The 16,458-nt window shown below is 69.2% G+C and overlaps 2 protein-coding genes across 5 annotated transcripts; both read right to left on the reverse strand.

The window, feature by feature from the left end:
- Nucleotides 1-96: 96 nt before the first annotated feature.
- TNKS1BP1 (tankyrase 1 binding protein 1) lies at nt 97-9,919 on the reverse strand. 4 transcript variants are annotated; one of them, XM_082761595.1, is made up of 13 exons: nt 9,863-9,919; nt 9,443-9,523; nt 8,707-8,834; nt 7,876-8,521; nt 7,054-7,129; nt 5,023-6,288; nt 2,776-4,592; nt 2,026-2,362; nt 1,691-1,823; nt 1,460-1,599; nt 1,124-1,290; nt 594-668; nt 97-452 (listed from the first exon to the last, which is right to left on the reverse strand). In XM_082761595.1, exons 3-12 carry the CDS (start codon nt 8,789-8,791, stop codon nt 608-610), a joined length of 4,728 nt encoding a protein of 1,575 aa, XP_082617721.1. In that variant the 5' UTR covers nt 8,792-8,834; nt 9,443-9,523; nt 9,863-9,919; the 3' UTR covers nt 97-452; nt 594-607. The 4 variants fall into 4 exon arrangements, with proteins under 4 accessions (XP_082617721.1, XP_082617723.1, XP_082617722.1 ...); XM_082761597.1 differs by lacking the exon at nt 9,863-9,919 and having other exon boundaries at nt 7,054-7,126; nt 9,443-9,610; XM_082761596.1 differs by lacking the exon at nt 9,863-9,919 and having other exon boundaries at nt 2,026-2,359; nt 9,443-9,610.
- A 657-nt stretch (nt 9,920-10,576) lies between these two features.
- Nucleotides 10,577-16,230, reverse strand: SSRP1 (structure specific recognition protein 1). The gene is made up of 16 exons (XM_082760823.1): nt 16,042-16,230; nt 15,603-15,788; nt 15,302-15,407; nt 14,615-14,805; nt 14,298-14,528; nt 14,100-14,203; nt 13,878-14,006; nt 13,565-13,786; nt 13,415-13,487; nt 12,801-12,939; nt 12,604-12,649; nt 12,062-12,185; nt 11,679-11,849; nt 11,383-11,474; nt 11,069-11,252; nt 10,577-10,982 (listed from the first exon to the last, which is right to left on the reverse strand). The coding sequence occupies exons 1-16, from the start codon at nt 16,093-16,095 to the stop codon at nt 10,914-10,916; spliced, it is 2,121 nt and encodes a 706-aa protein (XP_082616949.1). The 5' UTR covers nt 16,096-16,230; the 3' UTR covers nt 10,577-10,913.
- Between the last annotated feature and the right edge of the window lie 228 nt (nt 16,231-16,458).

The raw sequence follows: 16,458 nt of genomic DNA on the forward strand, positions 1-16,458 counted from the left end.
GAGCTCCTCCTGGTGGCTGTCCCCGCAGCATGGGGACACGGACACCCCCTTCCCCGAGCCCCAGGGAGCCCGCAGAAGAAGGAAGGACACCCCGAGAACCAACCAACAAAGTTTTATTGTCCTGAAAAGTGGCACCAAAATAATGACCTGCTGCTCTTGGTCTGGAGGGTGGTAGGAGGGTGACGGGGAGGGAACGGGGCTTGTGGGTTTCCACCGCCGCCCCCAGCCCCCGGGAAATGTGGGGGGCTGAGGGGGTGGGCAGAGGAAGAGAGACCCCCGGGGAGTCCCTCGGGGCTCGGAGGGGGGCGGGAGGTGAGTGGGGAGGGACCCTGCGAGCATCATACAAAGTGCATAGATGTGTGTGTGTGTGTCCTGCCTCGGGGAGGGGGCGAGCTGCTCCGGGGGGAGCTGGCCGGGAGCCTCCCGGGGGCCACGCTGGCAGGAGAGCGAGCCTAAAAAAGAGACACGGGGAGGGGGGAGACACGATCAGGAGCCAAGCAGGGAGCCCCAGCCCCTGGGGGGACCCGGAGCCGGAGGGACGTCCCCTCTGGTCCTCGTCCCAGCCGTCCCCGCGGTGTCACCCCCGTACTCACCCCGCGGGATCAGTTCATGATTTCTTCTTCTTCAGCTTCAGCGCTTGCAGCCAGTGTGGCGGGGAGCCGTCCGACCTGGGAGGATGGAGCTGCATCACCAAAATCCCCCCGAAACGCACCCAAAGCCCTGGTGGCTTCTCCCAAAGCCCTGGGGGGACCCGGTCCCACTCCCCAGAGGGGCCAGGCAGGCAGGGAGCCGGGCTGCGGCCAGCTGCGGAGGCAGCCTCCAAGCTGTGGCTTTAAGGGCTTCGTCCCAAGCACTGTTTAGGGTGGAGCAGCTCAACTCTCCCAGGCAACGGGGCCTTGGGAATGCCGGTCCCAGCAAGCCTCCCTCCCCGCTCCAGCTCCAGCCCCGAGGCCGGCTGCCAGCAGCAGAAACACCAGCCCGGGGCACCGGGTTCCTTGGGGCCGTGGGACGCCAGCACAGCCCCACAGGCACCTTGGCACGTCCACCCCGCACCCCACAGGTCCCCATCACACCCACAGGGGGATTTCACACCCCTTTCCCCCCCAGGACCCCCGGCACTCACCCTGAGGACTTGTCCGGCTTGGGGGGCAGCGCCAGGGGCTTTCCCCCCAGGCCGGGGATCTTGCAGGACTTGGAGCGCTGCACGTGGGGGTCCTTCGGGGGGGCTGCCTTGCTGTCTGCTGGCAGCGCCCCCTCCTCGGCAGAGCGGTTTCGGCCCCTCAGCTTGGCCTGGGCGTGAGGGGTGCAGTCAGAGGGGTGCATCCCGCCACCCCCAGGGCCCCCCGTCGCACCCTTTTCCCTCCCCAGCCACCCCAATATCCACACGCTGCCTCTGTGGAGGGGTCGGGTCCCCTCCTCCCGGCTGGGACACGTCCCTGGGGTCCTGCCGGGCCCGTACCTTGAGGGCAGACGTGTTGAGGCCGGGGAAGAGCGGCACCTTGACGCCTTTTCCCGACGGGGACGCTCGCACCCGCCGGCTCTTGGGCTCCTCTGCTGCCTCCTCGTCGGAGGACACGGCCGCACGAGCTGGACGGGGCTCTGTGGGGACAGCACGGCCGTGAGGCGCCTCTGCCAAAGCCACAGCACCCCGCTGTCCCTGCCCCGCCGTCCCCAGCCGCAGGGATCTGACCTGTGGAGTCCTGGAAGATCCAGCTGTCCCCCTCGGAGGTGGCCCCGGGGCGGAGGGCGGGCGCCCGGTGCCTCCGCTTGCGGCCCAGGCTGGCTTTGCTGCGGTACACCGTGCTGTCCAGGACCTCTGTGTCCTGCACAACCCACGGGGGGAAGGTCAGCACCCAGCACAGGGGGTCCCAGGGCCCCAACAGCCCCCCCAGTCCATCCCACGGGGCTTTATGGCCCCCCCAGGGCAGCAGTGACCCTACAGCGCAGGGCAGCCCGGTGCCCGCAGTGCATTTGGATTGGGGCTGCCACGAGGGGGGGGTCAGCAGCTTCTCCCCACCCACTCACCTCCAAAAAGGTGAATTCCTGCCCGGAGAGCTCCGCGGGTCCCTCGGGCTGAGCGGGTTTTTCCTCGCTGCTCTGCGGTCTCTTCCCATCCGGGTGCTCCCAGGGGGTCTCCTCCTGGCTCTCCGCTTCTGGGGGGGTCCCGCCGCCAGCCTCCGGCAGCAGGGGGGCTGCAGCCACGTCCCCGTCCTCTGCGGGGCTGGGCTCGGCCTCGTCTTCATCCTCATCCTCGTCCCGGGGGGCCTCTGAGGCTGGGGGCTGGGAGCTCGGCCCCGTGGGCTCAGCATCGGCACCCAAGGGTGGGCTGGGGTCCAAGAGGTGGGCGTCCATGGGGGTCCTGCTGGGGGAGACGAGAGGAGAGCCTGCAGTTCCCCCAGCTGCAAGAAGGAAGGCAAGGAGGGTCCCCGACTCGCAGGGGACTCAGGTCACCGCTCCCCACCGGGTTTTATGGGGGCAGGGGTGCAGAGAAAGGTGTCAGACCCCCCCTGCGCTCTCACAGTCCCAGGCAAAGGTGACCAAGGGGCAGGAGGAGGAGGATGGGGGCCGCTCACAGCCCTCCTGCCTGGCAAAACAGCCCCAGGGATGTGGTGGAGAGGGGCAGAGGAGACAGTGATCCCCAGAGGATCCTCCCGATCCTCGCCTTCAGCCTGGCCGAGATGAGGCTGCGAGGTTCCCTCAGCTTGGCCACATGAGGGCACGGAGCTAAACTCTGCCAGATCCTCCAAATCCCCCCCCCGCCAGCTCCCTCCTTACCCTGGTGCCGAAGCCCCGTGGTCTCCTGGGCTCGGCTCCCCAGCACTGAAATCCCGGCTGCGTGCGGCGCAGCGGGCGTCGAAGGCACTGGCCCACTCCTGGCGCCTGGCCTCAGCCTCGCTCAGCTCCGTGCTCCATCCGCCTGCCTCCTGGGGCTGCCTCCAGCCTGCTTCCTCCTCCTCCTCCTCATCCTCCTGGGGCTGTGCGGAGCTGCCCGGGGCTGCCCCGTCCTCATCCCAGGCCATCTGTCCTGGTCCACCATCACCGGTACCAGCGGTAGGAGCCGAGGGGAGGTCGCCGTGCCAGCCTCCCGGGGGCTCCCCGCGCTCCTGCAGGTCCCCGGGGCTCATTTCGGTGCTCCAGGACATGGGGCCTCCTTCTGGCACTGTAGTGCTGGCAGGGTCGGGCCCCTGCTCCATCCCAATGGCACCGAACTGGTTACGGTGCTCAGCTGCCCCGCGGCACAGCTCCTCCATCCAGCCCACGGCGCCGCTCTCCTGCTGCTTGCTGCTGCCCCAGCCCGGCTCCGGGGCCGGGTGCCCGGGGGCAGAGGAGCCGGGCAGCTCTTCTGTTCTGACCCCAGAGGCACTGCCCGCTTCTGTCTGGGCTGTGCCGCGTTCTCCAGCCCAGCTCAGCCGGCTGGGGCCAAACTCTTCCTTCCTGGTGGCCACGGAGCCGAACTCGCTGGCCCACACTGGCCTGCCGGGGCTAAACTCCCTGTCCTGGCTCTCCATGGCCCTGCTGCTGTACTCATCGTCCCAGGCCGGCCTGCTGGGGCTGAACTCCCTCTCCTGGGTCTCCTCCTCTCCGGCGCCGTAGCCGCTGCCTTCAGCCGGCCTGCTGGGGCTGAACTCCCTGTCCTGGCTCTCCATGGCCCTGCTGCTGTACTCGCTGTCCCAGGCGGGCCTGCTGGGGCTGAACTCCCTGTCCTGGCTCTCCATGGCCCTCGTGCTGTAGTCGCTGCCTTCAGCCGGCCTGCTGGGGCTAAACTCCCTGTCCTGGCTCTCCATGTCTTGGGTGCTGTATTCGCCAGACCAGGCGGGCCTGCTGGGGCTGAACTCCCTGTCCTGGCTCTCCATGGCACTGCTGCTGTATTTGCTGTCCCAGGCCGACCTGCTGGGGCAAAACTCCTTCTCCAGGCTGCCAGCATCCCCGGTGCTGGATCTGCCAGCCCAGCCCAGCGTCAAGTCCTCGTCCTTGCTCTCAGCGTCCCTGCTGCTGTATTTGCTGGCCCAGTCTGCGCCCAGCTCCCTGTCCTTCATCTCGGCGTCGCCGGTGCCGTACTCGCCGGCCCACACGGGTGCGAGCTCCCCGGCTGGGCTCTCCAGGTCCCCAGAGCCGTACCTGCCAGCCCAGCTGGGCTGCCTGGAGCTCAGCTCTTTGTCCTCCTGCTGGCCCACGCCATAGCTCCTGCTCCACTCGGTCTTCCCAGAGCTCGCCTCCTCTCTGCCGCCGGCACCGTCCAAGCCGTAGCCGGCGCCCCAGCTGGCTTTGCCAAAATCTTGGTCCTGCAGGCAGCTTTCCCCCAGGCCGTGGGGTTTGGGCCAGGTCCCGCAGCCCAGCCCCGCATCCCCCAGCAGCTCTGTCCCTTTGTAACTGCTGCTCCAGTCCCTCTCGGCAGTGCCGAAGGCCCTGTCCTGCCGCTCCACGTCCCCCACGCTGTGCCCGGTGTCCCAGCTGGATTTGGTCCCCACCTCGCCGGGCCAGTCCCTGTCTCTGGCCACAGCCTCGTGGCTCCAGTCAAAAGCAGCAGCCCGCTGGGACCTCCCGATGCCGAATTCGCTGCACAGGTCCTTCCGCGACCAGCCCAGCAGGTCCTGGGGGAAAGGGAGCCAGAAAAGCAGAGAGAGCGTCAGAGAAACACCGCGGGGGGCGAGCGGCCACCCTCAGCCCCCCTCCCGGAGCGAGCCCAGCGCCCACCACCCGCAGCCGCTGCACCCACCCAGGGCTCCTCCGAGCCTCGTGTGCTCTGAGCCCTCCCCAGCTCGTCCCGCAGCCGCAGGTTGGCCAGCAGCCTGCGCAGCACGGCCGCGGTGCCCGGCTCGGCCATGGCTCTCCGTGCCGGCGCACGCGGCGGGGCTCCCGGCGCCCGGCCCCACCCCGGCTCTCCCCGCTCAGCCTCCACCCAACCCGTTGGACGGCTCCGACGCAGGGGAAAAAAAAAAAAAGAAGAAAAAAAAAAAAAAGCAGAAGCACGCAGCCGGGTTTTAACCCTTGCTGCCTCGCCTCCTTCCCTTGAGTCCTCACCTCCGAGCCGTCGGCCTGCGCTGAGCCGCGTCCCGCTGCCTGAGCCCCCGGCGATGCCAGCAGCTCGGTCAGCCAGCCCGGGTCGGGGTGGGTGTCGGGAGCCCTGGAGGAGCCTTCCTCCCGGCCCGGCCCGCCGGGGCCCTGCAGGTTGGAGGCAGAGCCGCCCGCTGACCCCGGCTCCCAGCAGGATTCGGCCTCCGGAGAGGCTGCATCCGCCCGGGTGGCCTCCACAGGGGGCTGGGGCTCAGCGGGGTCCTGCTCGGGCTCTGTGACGTGCAGCACGGTGCTGTTCCACTCTGCCTCCTCCTCCTCCTCCTCCTCCTCCTCCTCTGCCGAGCCCTCGGCCTCCAGCTTGGCTACGGGCCCCCCCGGGCACGGATCCCCCTCCTCCAGCCAGCCGCCAGCCCCGTGGGATCCACCGTCCCCTCGGGAACCCGCAGCCTCCCCGTCCGACCCGTTGTCCTCTTCGGAGAGCCCCGAGTCGGCCGCCTCCCGGATGGGGGAGCTGGGGGGGGACGGCAGCCCCCTGCCCCCCCGGGAGGGGAACGTCCACTCGAAGGAGTGCGAGAGGCTCCAGCTGGACTCGCTGCCCAGCGAGCGCTGTGCCGCCGGCTCCCCGGGCTGGGGCAGGGCGCTCAGCGAGCCCCCCAGCTCCCCCATGCCCTGCCCTTCGCTGAGGGGGGGCCGCAGGACCCCCTCGGAGCAACGTCGGAGCCCCGAGTCCCTGCTGGGGGGAGGGAGGCTGAAATCGGGACCCTCGGGGGACCGCGGGGATGCAGGGGAGTCATCGGGTCCCTCCGGGGAGCCCGGGGGACGAGAGGCTCTGGAAGGGGGCTCTGGGGAGGGGCTGGGGGGGGACGGGGGCTCGGCGGCAGCCTCGGGGGAGCCGGGGGGGTAGGTGGCTCGGGGGGGCAGCTGGGGGGTGCCCGGTGTTGGGGGGCTGGAGGTGGCGGGGGACCCTTCACTGGGGGTGTGCGGGGAGCCGGGGGAGCGGGAGGCAGCGGGCTGGGCTTCGGCCGGGGCGCCCGGAGCCTGGATGGAGGCAGCAGGGAGATCCTGGGCCGGGGGCTGAGCGGGGGAACTGGGGGAGCCGGGGGCCAGGGTGGGGGAGCCGGGGGGCAGCAGCTCCGGGGGGGCTTTGGGAGAGCCGGGGGCCAAGGCGGAGGGCTCGGCGGGCTGGAAAGGGGCGCCCGGGGCTGGAGGCGGGCAGGAGGGGGGTCTCGGGGAGCCGGGGGGTCCGGGGGTGCCCAGCTGGAGAGAGGAGAGCTGCGGAAAGAACGGGGTGGGGGGCACGGGGAGGGGGCACAGTCACTCAGGAGGAACCCCCCGGGCATCTCGCCCCGTTCCCAGAGCCCCGTCCCCTCCAAATCCCGGGGCAGGAGGCGCCCACGCTTCCTGCCAGCTCCGGGGCCGCTTCCTGCCTGACTCAGCCTCGGCTGCTCCCCGTGAGCCCCGGCCCCGCTCCGTGCCCCGTGGGCAGGGCCAGGCAGCACCCGGAGCCCCCCCAGAGCCCCTGCCCCTGCCCCAGCCCCCCGCCAGAGGCGTGCAGAGAGACACGGAGAGGAAGACCCGAAGCAAGAGGAAGCAGAAACGCCCCCAGCCCCAACCCGCACCCCCCGGGGCACGCCAGCACCGCCCTGGCACCGAGGGCCCGGCCCTGCCCACGGCCGGCGGGGTTCCTTCTCCTCCCCCCCGGCCCCGGCACGCCGCTCGGTGTCCCCGCCACCACCCAAAATCCTGGCTGGTGACTCACGGCTGCTCCTCGTCCCCACCTCGGCACCGCGGCGGGGCTGGCACCTGCCGAGCCCGCCCCAGGAGCCTGGCACCCCGAGCACAGGGGGGAGCAGGGGGGAACCCGCCTTCCCCCGAGGGATGCGGGGAGGGATGGAGGGAGGGGGCTGAGCACCAGAAAGGAGGAAGGAGAGACACGCACCCCGCAGAGAGGGAGCCCCGGAGGAGACAGGAGAGCCCCAAAGGAGAGAGCCCAGGAGCGGAGCAGCCGCGGCACAGGAGGGGGCGGCGAGAACTCACGTCAGGGGGGGACGGCGGCCTCCAGAGTCGGCGGGGGTCCCCGGCACAGCTCAGGCCGGCTGGGGAGGAGCCGCTGCTGCGGGGAGACGGGAGGGTGGGTGAATGCCACGGGCACCCCGCTCTCCTCTCCCACCACCAGCCCCACCGGCCCCAACCCAACCCCGCGGGGCGACCTGCAGCCACCCCTCACTCCCTGCCGGGTTCAGTCAGGGGGCTGATAGCAGAAGGGAGAGGGGAGAATGGGCTGCAAAGCCCTCGCTGGGAAGTTTTTCATCCTTCGCAGAGCGAGTTTCTCACACTCTGGATGAAAATAGCCCCTGCCCTGCTCCCAGAGGTGCCCGGCTTGCGGGAGCACGGCCAAGGGCTGGCTTGCCACCAGCCCGTCCCGCAGCCAGGAGTCCCACAGATCCGGCGCCTCTGCCCCGGCGTGGACCAGCAGGAAAAAAAAAACAACGAGGGTGGGAAAAAGGGAGAAAAGGGAGTGTTTCCCAGGGGCAGCGAGCCCCCGAAATGCCCTGCTCGGGCAGCGGCAGGGCGGGCTGGCAGCTCTCCCAGCCGGCAGAGGGCTGCGAGCACGGTTCCTTAACCGGGCCAGCCCGTTCCTGCGGTTTCCACAAACCACCGGGGCTGTCGCGGGTGACCCAGCCTTCCCACGAAGGCAGCTCAAGGCACTGTTGGTTAGGAGGAACCCCGGCCTCGTGCCGGAGCCCAGACCTCAGCTCCCTCCCAGCCCCGTTATTCCCTTCCCATCGCGTGCGGCGCCGCCCCCAGCCCACGGCCCCACGGCCCCTCGTCCCCAGGGAGCGGCCCCGCGCCCCTCACCTCATTTCAGCCACTGAACTCCTCTCGCCCCCCGTCCCCGGCTCCCCCCCGGCGTGCTGAGGGGGCTGCAGGGCTTCACCGGGGGGGGCTCCCTCCGCCTCCCCGCCGGGGCGCCTCCTGAAGACGGCGGCGAAGGGCTTGGAGCCGAAGCGGCTTGGAGAGGCGGCGTCGGGGCAGAAGGGAGAGAGCCGGGCCCGCTCGGGGCTTCCCGGGCCCTCCTTGCTGTCCATTTTGGCCAGGATCTCCTCCACCGTGGTGCCCGGGAAGCGCTCCGGCTTGGCCGCCACGGGCACCGGGGTCACCTTAAAGGGAGCCGGGCCCTTGCGGGAAGGCGTCGGGGGGGCCGCAGGCGCCTCGCTGGCAGGGCTCGCGCCCGGGTCTTCGGGGGCCGAGGGCGGCGGGGAGGGGAGCCCCTTCCCGTTGGGGGTCTCGGGAGACTTGAGGGTGAAGGAGGGGCGCCTGAGGGCCCCCCCGGAGCTGCCCCCGCCGTAGGGCTGGGGCCCCGCCAGGCGGTTCATCTTCTCGGCCGAGGGCAGCTCGGGGCGAGGGTGCCGCGGGGCCGGCGGCGGGTGAGGCTTGGCGGGCACGGACGGCTTGGGCAGCACGCGGGGCTTGGGCCGGATGGGAGGTTTGGGGCGAGCGGTGCCTGCGGGAGGGAGACACGGAGAGAGACGGCACGTTACAGAAACCCTACAGCCCCGAGAAAGGCCCTAAAGCGCTGACAGAAACCCTACAGCCCCGAGAGATGCCCTGCTCCAGGCTGAGGGCAGCACAACCCAGGTGTGAGCGGGTGTGGGTAAGGGTCCGGGCCGGTGCCCGAGGGGCTCTCACCTTTCTCGGGGCTGCCGGCCGCCAGTCCTGCCCCCCCCGAGGCGCAGGGCAAGGGGGGGTGCAGGGGCTGAGGCTGGGAGGCCATGGCGGTGGCTGGGGCCGGGCAGATCTCAGCGCGCGGTCAGCCCCTGGGGGAAGAGAAAAGGGAGAAGCGTTACGGGGGGTGGGGGAAAAAAACAGCGCCTGGGCTATCCGCCGGGGCCCACGGCCCCTAAAACCTCCCGGATCCTGCCCCGGCACCACGCCAGCCCCGCCGGGCACCTGCAGCAGCACCCACGCCGCGTGCCAGCCTGCTATCGCGCTGCCCGGCCCCGTGCCCGCCCTTGGCACAGCCGGGGCACCCCGGCAGCCGCTCCCCACGCCCCAAATCACCACCGGGTCCCCACAGGTTCCCCTATTCGCCCTACAACACCCCCACCTGCTCGCGCCACCCCGTTTTCTCCCCCACTGCCCCCAAACCCTTCGGGCAGGCCCTGTGGGGTACGTCACACCGCGAGGCGCCCGTCCCAGCCCCAAAGCAGCAGCGTGGGGGCAGCGTGCCGGCCCCCAGCCCCCTCCCCGACACCGCAGGCCTGCCGCCAGCCCCCCGGCACCCGCACCGAGCCCCCCAGCGCCCCGACCCCGTGCCGTGGGCTCCGCCGGGTGCCGCTGGCACGGAGGCGGGTTAAGGGGTGCCCCATGGCGGGGGTGCCCATGGGGCAGGGGGTGCCCATGGGGCAGGGGGTGCCCCCCTCACCTTCCCCTCTGCGGCCTCATGTCCGGGCCGGGGGGCGCGGGGGCTCCTGGGGCTCGGGCCGCTGCCGTGACTCAGGGTGCGCTGCGGGGACAGGAAAAACTCGCTCCCTGCCTCCTCCTCCGCTCCTCCCGGCCCTGCCCTGCCTCCCCCCCCCCATCCCTCCTCCTCCTCCTCCTCCTCCTCCTCCTCTTCCTCACTCCCCATTCACCCCACACCCCCCCATCCCCCCCCCGCCCCTTTTAGCCCCCCATCTCCCCCCGCCCTCCCCCTGGGGCCCAGCCGGCGCTGCGGAGCCCACATCTGGAAGACATCTCCCCCCCCAGCCCCAGCCCCAGCCCCTCCCCAGCCCTCCTCCCTCCGCCATCTTCCCCCCCCCCCCCTTCTTCCCTCCCCCCCCCCGTGCCCCCTTCCCTTCCCCACCCGGCGGCAGCCCCGGGCCCAGCTCCCGGTGGCGAGGCCGGAGGGCGGAGAGGAAGGGCCGGAGGGGGAGGAGGAGGGGAGGGGAGGAAGAGGAGGGGAGGAAGAGGAGGGCAAGGGGCGCCCCCCCCCCCCTTCTTCCCCCTTCCCCCATCCCCCGGGCCCCGCTCCCGTCGCCATGGCAACGCGGGCAGGCCTCGGGCCGTCGCCATGGCAACGCGCCCCCCCCCCCCGTTGCCATAGCGACCCTCCCCGGAGCCCCCCGCTGATGAATATTCATGCGCTCGGCCACGCCCACTCACAGACCACGCCCACTCCTCCCCGCGGGGTGCGGTCCCAGCGCCGCGTGGCGGGGAGCGCCGGGGGGCGGGGCCAAAGGGGCGGGACCATAGAGACGCGCTACCATAGAGACTAAGAGGGGAGGGAAAGGGGGTGGGGGGGGACGGCGCCATGTTGAGGCCGCGCGGTCCTCCGAGCCTCCCTCAGGGCCTCCAGCGCGCCGCCCAGTGCCCGTAAATTGGCGTTTGGCGGTAGCTGATAACGGCTGCAACGGGCCCTCCCCGGGGAGCCTCGGGTGGAGGCTGGGAGGCGAGGCCGAGAAACGGAGGCGCGAGGCCAGGAAGCGAGGCCGGGGCCCACTGAGGCCTCCCCGCGCCTCAGGCCGCAGCGCCCGGCCTCCCGCCCCCCGCCACAGCCAGACGCAGGGCCCCCGGCCGCTGTTTGTTTTTTTTTTTTATTCAAGGCGAATGGACCCAAGATACAAAACGGAACCAACAAAAAGAGAGAGAGCAAACCAAACCCGAGCGGTTAAAAAAAAAATCATCACTGGGTGAGGAGCGGGGCTGAGGCTCCGCGCCCCCGCCTCCCGCCCCGGCCAGGCACTGAGGGCACGGGGCTGGGTGGGCGCCCTCCTGCCCTGCCCTGCCCTGCCCCTGCCCCTGCCCCTGCCCCTGAGCGGAGGCCGGGAGGGGCAGGCGCCCGCTGCAGCCCCGCAGCCCAGCCCCTCGGTCCTCCCGCTGATCTGGGAACCAGCCTGGAGCCAGCGGGGACAGCGCTAATCCGAGCCCGAGGCGGAATCCTCCGAGCTGGCGGGGGGGCTGGCGCCTCCCTCCTCCTCCGAGTCCTGCGGGAACAAGAAGGGGGCGTCAGGGGGGCGAGCGGAGCACCCCGCGGGTGCCGGGCTCTCCCCCACCCTGCTGTGGGGCCTACCTCCTTCTTGCTCTCCGCGGAGGAGCTCTCGTCGCTGGAGACGAATTCCTTGCTCTTGAAGCTCTCGCTCAGGCTCTTGGCAGAGGACTTGGTGGAGGACGAAGACCTGGAGGCAGCGCCCTTCTTCTCCGCTTTCCCCTTCATCTGCTTCTCCTGCTTCTTCTTCTTCTTTTTAGACCTCTCCCTGTGACGGGCAGAAGGGATATGAGCCTAACCTTGCTGAGAGAGAGGCCCGGCCACCGTGAAGGCAGCAGAACTGGATCCCAGAGGCATGAAGCCCGGCCGCCGCCCTCCTGCCTGCTCAGCACACTCACGTCTTGGAGCTCTCGGACCTGCTGCCCACGCTGTACTCCTTCATGGCCTTCTCGTAGTCCCTCCTGGCATCTTCTGCCTTGCGATCCCACTCCTGCAGCAAGCGCACGAGGTCAGCAGGGCCTTCTCCTGACCACGCTCAGCCCCACCAGTCCCCACCCCACTGCTGTTACACCTCCCCGCTGCTGAGATCAAGGGTCCTGAGGCCAAGGAAGAGCCAAGCAGGGCTCCTGGAGTCCACTCTTCCCCTCCTCGAGCAGCCATTCTCACCCCTTGCTTCTTTTTCCAAGCAACCCACCTCTTTCTTCTCCTTGGACATGGCTTTCCAGAGCTCCCCAGCCTTCTTGGACAGGTCCGTGATGCTGATGCCGGGGTGGTCGGACTTGATCTTCTCGCGGTTGGCGTTCAGCCAGAGCATGTAGGCGGACATGGGCCTCTTGGGGGCGTTGGGGTCTTTCCCCTTCTTGCTCTGGGCGGCAGGGAGTGGAGAGAACCAGCGTGAGAGCCTCCCAAGACCCCAAGCACTCGACCTTGCCTCATCTGCAGGGTGAGTACGAGCCCAAAGGAGGCAGAGCGTGGGCTTGGACAAGCAGCTCAGAGCTGGGTCCCTCAAAGGATCAGCGATCCACGCTCAGGGGAAGCGGGTCCCGCCCTGCAACCCCTCCAGCCACCCCCTCTCACCTCCACCTGCTTCTTGCGGGGCTTGCGGTCCTTGACGATCTTGGCCTTCTTGGCCGGCTTCTTCTCATCCCGGTCGCTGTCGCCGTCGCCGCTGGAGGAGCTGGCCGAGGCGTTGCTGTCAAACCTGCGCGAGGAAACACAGATTCGGGAACAGCCCGAGCACGCGGCAAGACCTGCCCCGAATTCTCCCAGCCCCCAGCATCCTGCAGGCCGAGCTGAAGCGGTTGTGCTGGCACTCAGCAGCCCTCCAGGGGTTTTCCTTTATACGAACGTGGCTGATGCTTTCCTGAGTTCCCGTAAACTTTGGGCATCAACGCCGCTCAGATCAACCCCTCCCCTCCCAACAGGGCAGGCGGTGCCCCCGAGCGCCTGTCAGCCCAGGGGTCAGCCCAGAAGCGTGCCCACGGCTCCAGAATTCAGGGCCGGGGATTTATAACAATCCTACCCGGACCTGGCGCTCCCCCAGCCCCGTCCCACCACTGCCCCGACACAAATCCCTTCCAAAAGCGAGCCCTGGAGACCCCTGCCCTGCCCCTACTCACTCTTCAGCCACGTCATCGTCCTCTTCGACAGGGTTGAAGGATTCATCTGGAAGGAGAGCACGGGGGGCGGGTGAGGATGGGACCTCTCAGGGCTCAGACCCTGCCCAGGAGCGGGGCAGGACGTAACCAGAGGGGGAAGAGGCCTGGGGACAGCCCCCCAGGGTGGCCCCTCACGCCCCCCCGGCCCCTGCACCCACCCGTCTCCTCCCCGGAGCCGTCGCTGCTGTCGTTGGCGTTCTCCTCGCGGATCTTGCCCTCCTCCTTCATCCTCTCCAGGTAGGCATCGTGCTGGTCCTCGTCGGAGTCGGCGTACTCGTCGTAGCTCTGCTTCATTCCCTGCGGGAGGGACGGAGTCAGAGCGCTCCCCGCGCCCCCCACGGCTGCACACACGCCACCTCTGGAAGCCAAAACTGCTGGGGTGCTCCGGGCAGGCCCCACACGCATGCACGGACACCCCCCGTGTCCCCTCCCCGTCAGGGAGCCAGGGATGGGGACAGCCAAGGTCCCCCAGGAGTGTTATCGGGGTTAGGGGGCCCCTCTCGCAACCCATGCTGGCGTTACTGGGTTTAGTCAGGGAGCACCACGGCCATGCAGAGGAAACCTGCACCAGGAGGAGGAAGAGGAGAGAGAGGAAGGGGAATCGCACGGACCTTTTTCCTCTACAAGGGCAAGGAAAGAAAAGAGAGGTGAAAAAAAAGGGGAAAAAGAGGAGGAAAAAAAAAAAAAGGCAGCAGAATCTCGGAGAAAAAGGCCGCGGCCCTGTCCCAGCCCGGCCAGCAGGGCGCAGAGGAGCGGGTCGGTGGGTGGGTACCTCCTTCAGGCCCCGGTTCTTGATGTTCAGCTTCTTGGCGTTGACGAAGTCGAAGAGCTTCCCGTACTCCTCCCTGCGGGACACAGACAGCCCTTGGGAAACCGCCCGGCGCGAGGGGCCGAGGAGGGGCTGAGCCGGCCCCGTGCCCACCTCTCGATGCTGCTGAAGGTGTACTGCGTGCCCTGCTTGGTCTCGATCTCGAAGTCGAAGGAGCGGGTGGTGGTGGTGCCGCGGGCGAAGTTGACGAAGGAGATCTCGTCGAAGCGGATGTGCACGGGCGGCTTGTGCACGTAGATGAAGCCGCGCTCCAGCGGGTACAGCAGCCCCGAGCTGGCCTTGTAGGAGCAGGTGATGCACTGCGCTCCCGAGTGCCTGGGGGGGGCAAACGCGGCCACGTCGCAGCGCTTTGGGGGGCGAACACCCGAAATTTCCCCGCCCGCCCGAGGCCGCGGCGTGCCCTCACCCCTGGAAGTTGCCAGGCACGGTGATCTTGCGGTTGACCAGCGCCTTCATGACGCGGCTGACCATCTCGTAGAGGGAGCCGGACATGTTCTTGGTCAGCCGGCCCTCGAAGCGCTTCTCCACCTCCTCCCTGCGTGGAAAAAAGGAGGAGGAGGCTGAGGATTTGGGGCCGGGGGGTTCCTCGCCTGCCCCCGCGGCCCCCATAAGCAGGAGGGGAGCTCACTCGTTCATGTTGAGGGTCAGCGAGATGTCCTCGTCCTTGGAGAAGAGCAGGATGAGGAAGTGGTAGCGGGTCTGGCCCTGCTTTATGGGGGGATCCAGGCTGATCTGAAAGGACACGAGGAGCTGAGGACCACGAAACCCCAAAACCCATCGCCCTTCCCCGAGGGAGGACCCGCCGGCCCTGCCCCTCCCTCCTCACCACGAAGAACATCTGCCGCTGGTCCTTGTGTGGCAGCAGGAAGAGGCGCAGCACGGTGGTGTAGGGGATCTTGTAGTCGAAGGTCTTGCCGTGCAGGTGCAGGAAGGTGGGGTAGATGCGGATGTCGTAGCGCCCGCGGGGCGTCAGGCACTGCAGCTCCCGGAAGATGCAGATGGCATCGCCCGTGGCCTGGATCACGTCCGCCTTGGAGAGGACGTTCTGCGCGAAGGCCTGCGAGGAAAAGGGAGCCTCGGGCACGGATCCGGCCACGCGGAGACCCCCGGGGTGCTCCCTCTGTCCCCCAGCCCCCGGCTCACCTCCACGGGGTCCACGCCGTCCTCCTGGGTGGGGGGCACGTAGAAGCGCACCTCCATGAGCGAGACCTCGGCGTCGTCGTTCTGGTGGAACTCCAGCGTCACCTCGTTCTTGCCCGTGGTGCACTGCGAGACGTTGCTGAGGGGGATCTCGAACACCGGCTGCTCCCCGATGTCGAAGGAGAGGAGCTGCCCTGCACGGGGCCGGGGGGTGAGAACCCGAGGCCCACCCCGCGAGGCCACTCTCCTCCCAGACCCAGCAGTGCCTCTCCCCTTCGCATTTCCACGCTTTCCACCACCATCCCCAGGCTTTCTCCTCCCAGCTGGGGCTCCGGAGGATGGCATTGACCAGAGATAAAAAGGAGGGACATTTTTTTTCCCATTTTGCCCGCTCTCAGAGCAGGGAGGAGCACCCAGCAGCCCCCCTCTGCCAGACACAGCTCCCATGCAGGCTTCTCTTCACGCTGGGCATCCTCTGCCTATAAAACCTTCCCCCAGAGAATTTGGGATTTGCGTGGACATCTCCTGCTCTCCTGGGATGGAAGATGCCCAAAACCAGGGCTAGGAAGGGGACAGCTGCCCGGAGGAGCCCCCTGAAGCTGGGAGCTGCAGGAACAAGCACGGGGTGGGACGGGACCCCCCCGGCCCCACCGCCTGGAGGCAGCCCCTGCCCCAATTACCGCAACTCACCTCCGAACCTCACCGTGCCCCAGTTCCAGCCCTTCACACACAGGTCCTTCTCCGCCAGCTCCAGGCGATAGTGGGCCTTGAAGAAATCCGACAGCTTGTCGAACTCCTGCCAACAGGGAACGCTGTCAGAGAGCCCCGCGGGCACCGTCCGGAGCCCCCACAGGGGACAGAGCCCCCAGAAACGAGGCAAACGGGGAGAAAAACGGGGGTCAGCTGTCGCTGGGGGGGAAGGGGGTGTTGTAGGGCGATGCCCGGACACACAGAGGAGGAAGGCCGGGAGCAAACGGCGCCGGGGGCTCACCGATTCCCGGAACCCATCGTATTTGTAGACGTGGCCGTTCTTGGTGAGCAGCTTGAGGCCATGGCCGAGGGCCACGCGGCGCCACACGCCCTCGGCCAGCTCCGAGGCCTGGATGTTGTCCACCTTCCCCGTCTTGCTGTTCTTGAAGATCACGCCCTGGCGGCTCAGCCGCAGCCGGCCGTCGTTCTGGGGGGGGGAACAGGCATCAGGCTCCCCCCCGACACCCCCAGGGGCTGCCCCGCCGGGCACGGAGCCCCCCCACGGGGCGACCTCCCCAAATCCTGGCAGGTTTTGTTCTCCACACGCCCCTGCCCACCCTCGTTTGGGGTTTGGGTGGCCCAAAAGACCCCCAGGCGGGAAGGACAGGGTGGGATTGGGGTGGGATTGGGGTGGGATTGGGGTGGGATTGGGGTGGGATGGGCCCCCCCGCGCTGCTCACCATAGAGCCCTTCACCTCCTGGTAGATCTCGTTGAACTCCAGCGTGTCGGCCATGGCCAACGGGGCCGGGGGGAGCCGGCGGCGGCCCCGGGGGCTTTTTGGGGGGAGGAGGAGGGGGCCCGGGCCAGGCTCTGCTCAGATCCCCCCCGGCGGGGCCGGCATGCCCTGGCGCGGGGACGCTGAGCACTGAGGAGCTGCTGGGGGGGGGAGAAACCACAGGGGTGAGCACAGCAAGGAGGAGGCGCCCCGGCGGCACCGCGTGGCCCTACAGCACCCCATGGCCCCATACAGCACCACCATGTCCCCATACAGCACCCCGTGGCCCCATACAGCCCCCCCATGTCCCCATACAGCACCTCGTGTCCCCATACAGCACCCCGTGGCCCTACAGCCCCCCCGTGGCCCTACAGCACCCTC

Source organism: Aythya marila (genome assembly GCF_965140915.1).
Source record: "Aythya marila genome assembly, chromosome: 5".
NCBI classification, from domain to species: Eukaryota; Metazoa; Chordata; class Aves; order Anseriformes; family Anatidae; genus Aythya; species Aythya marila.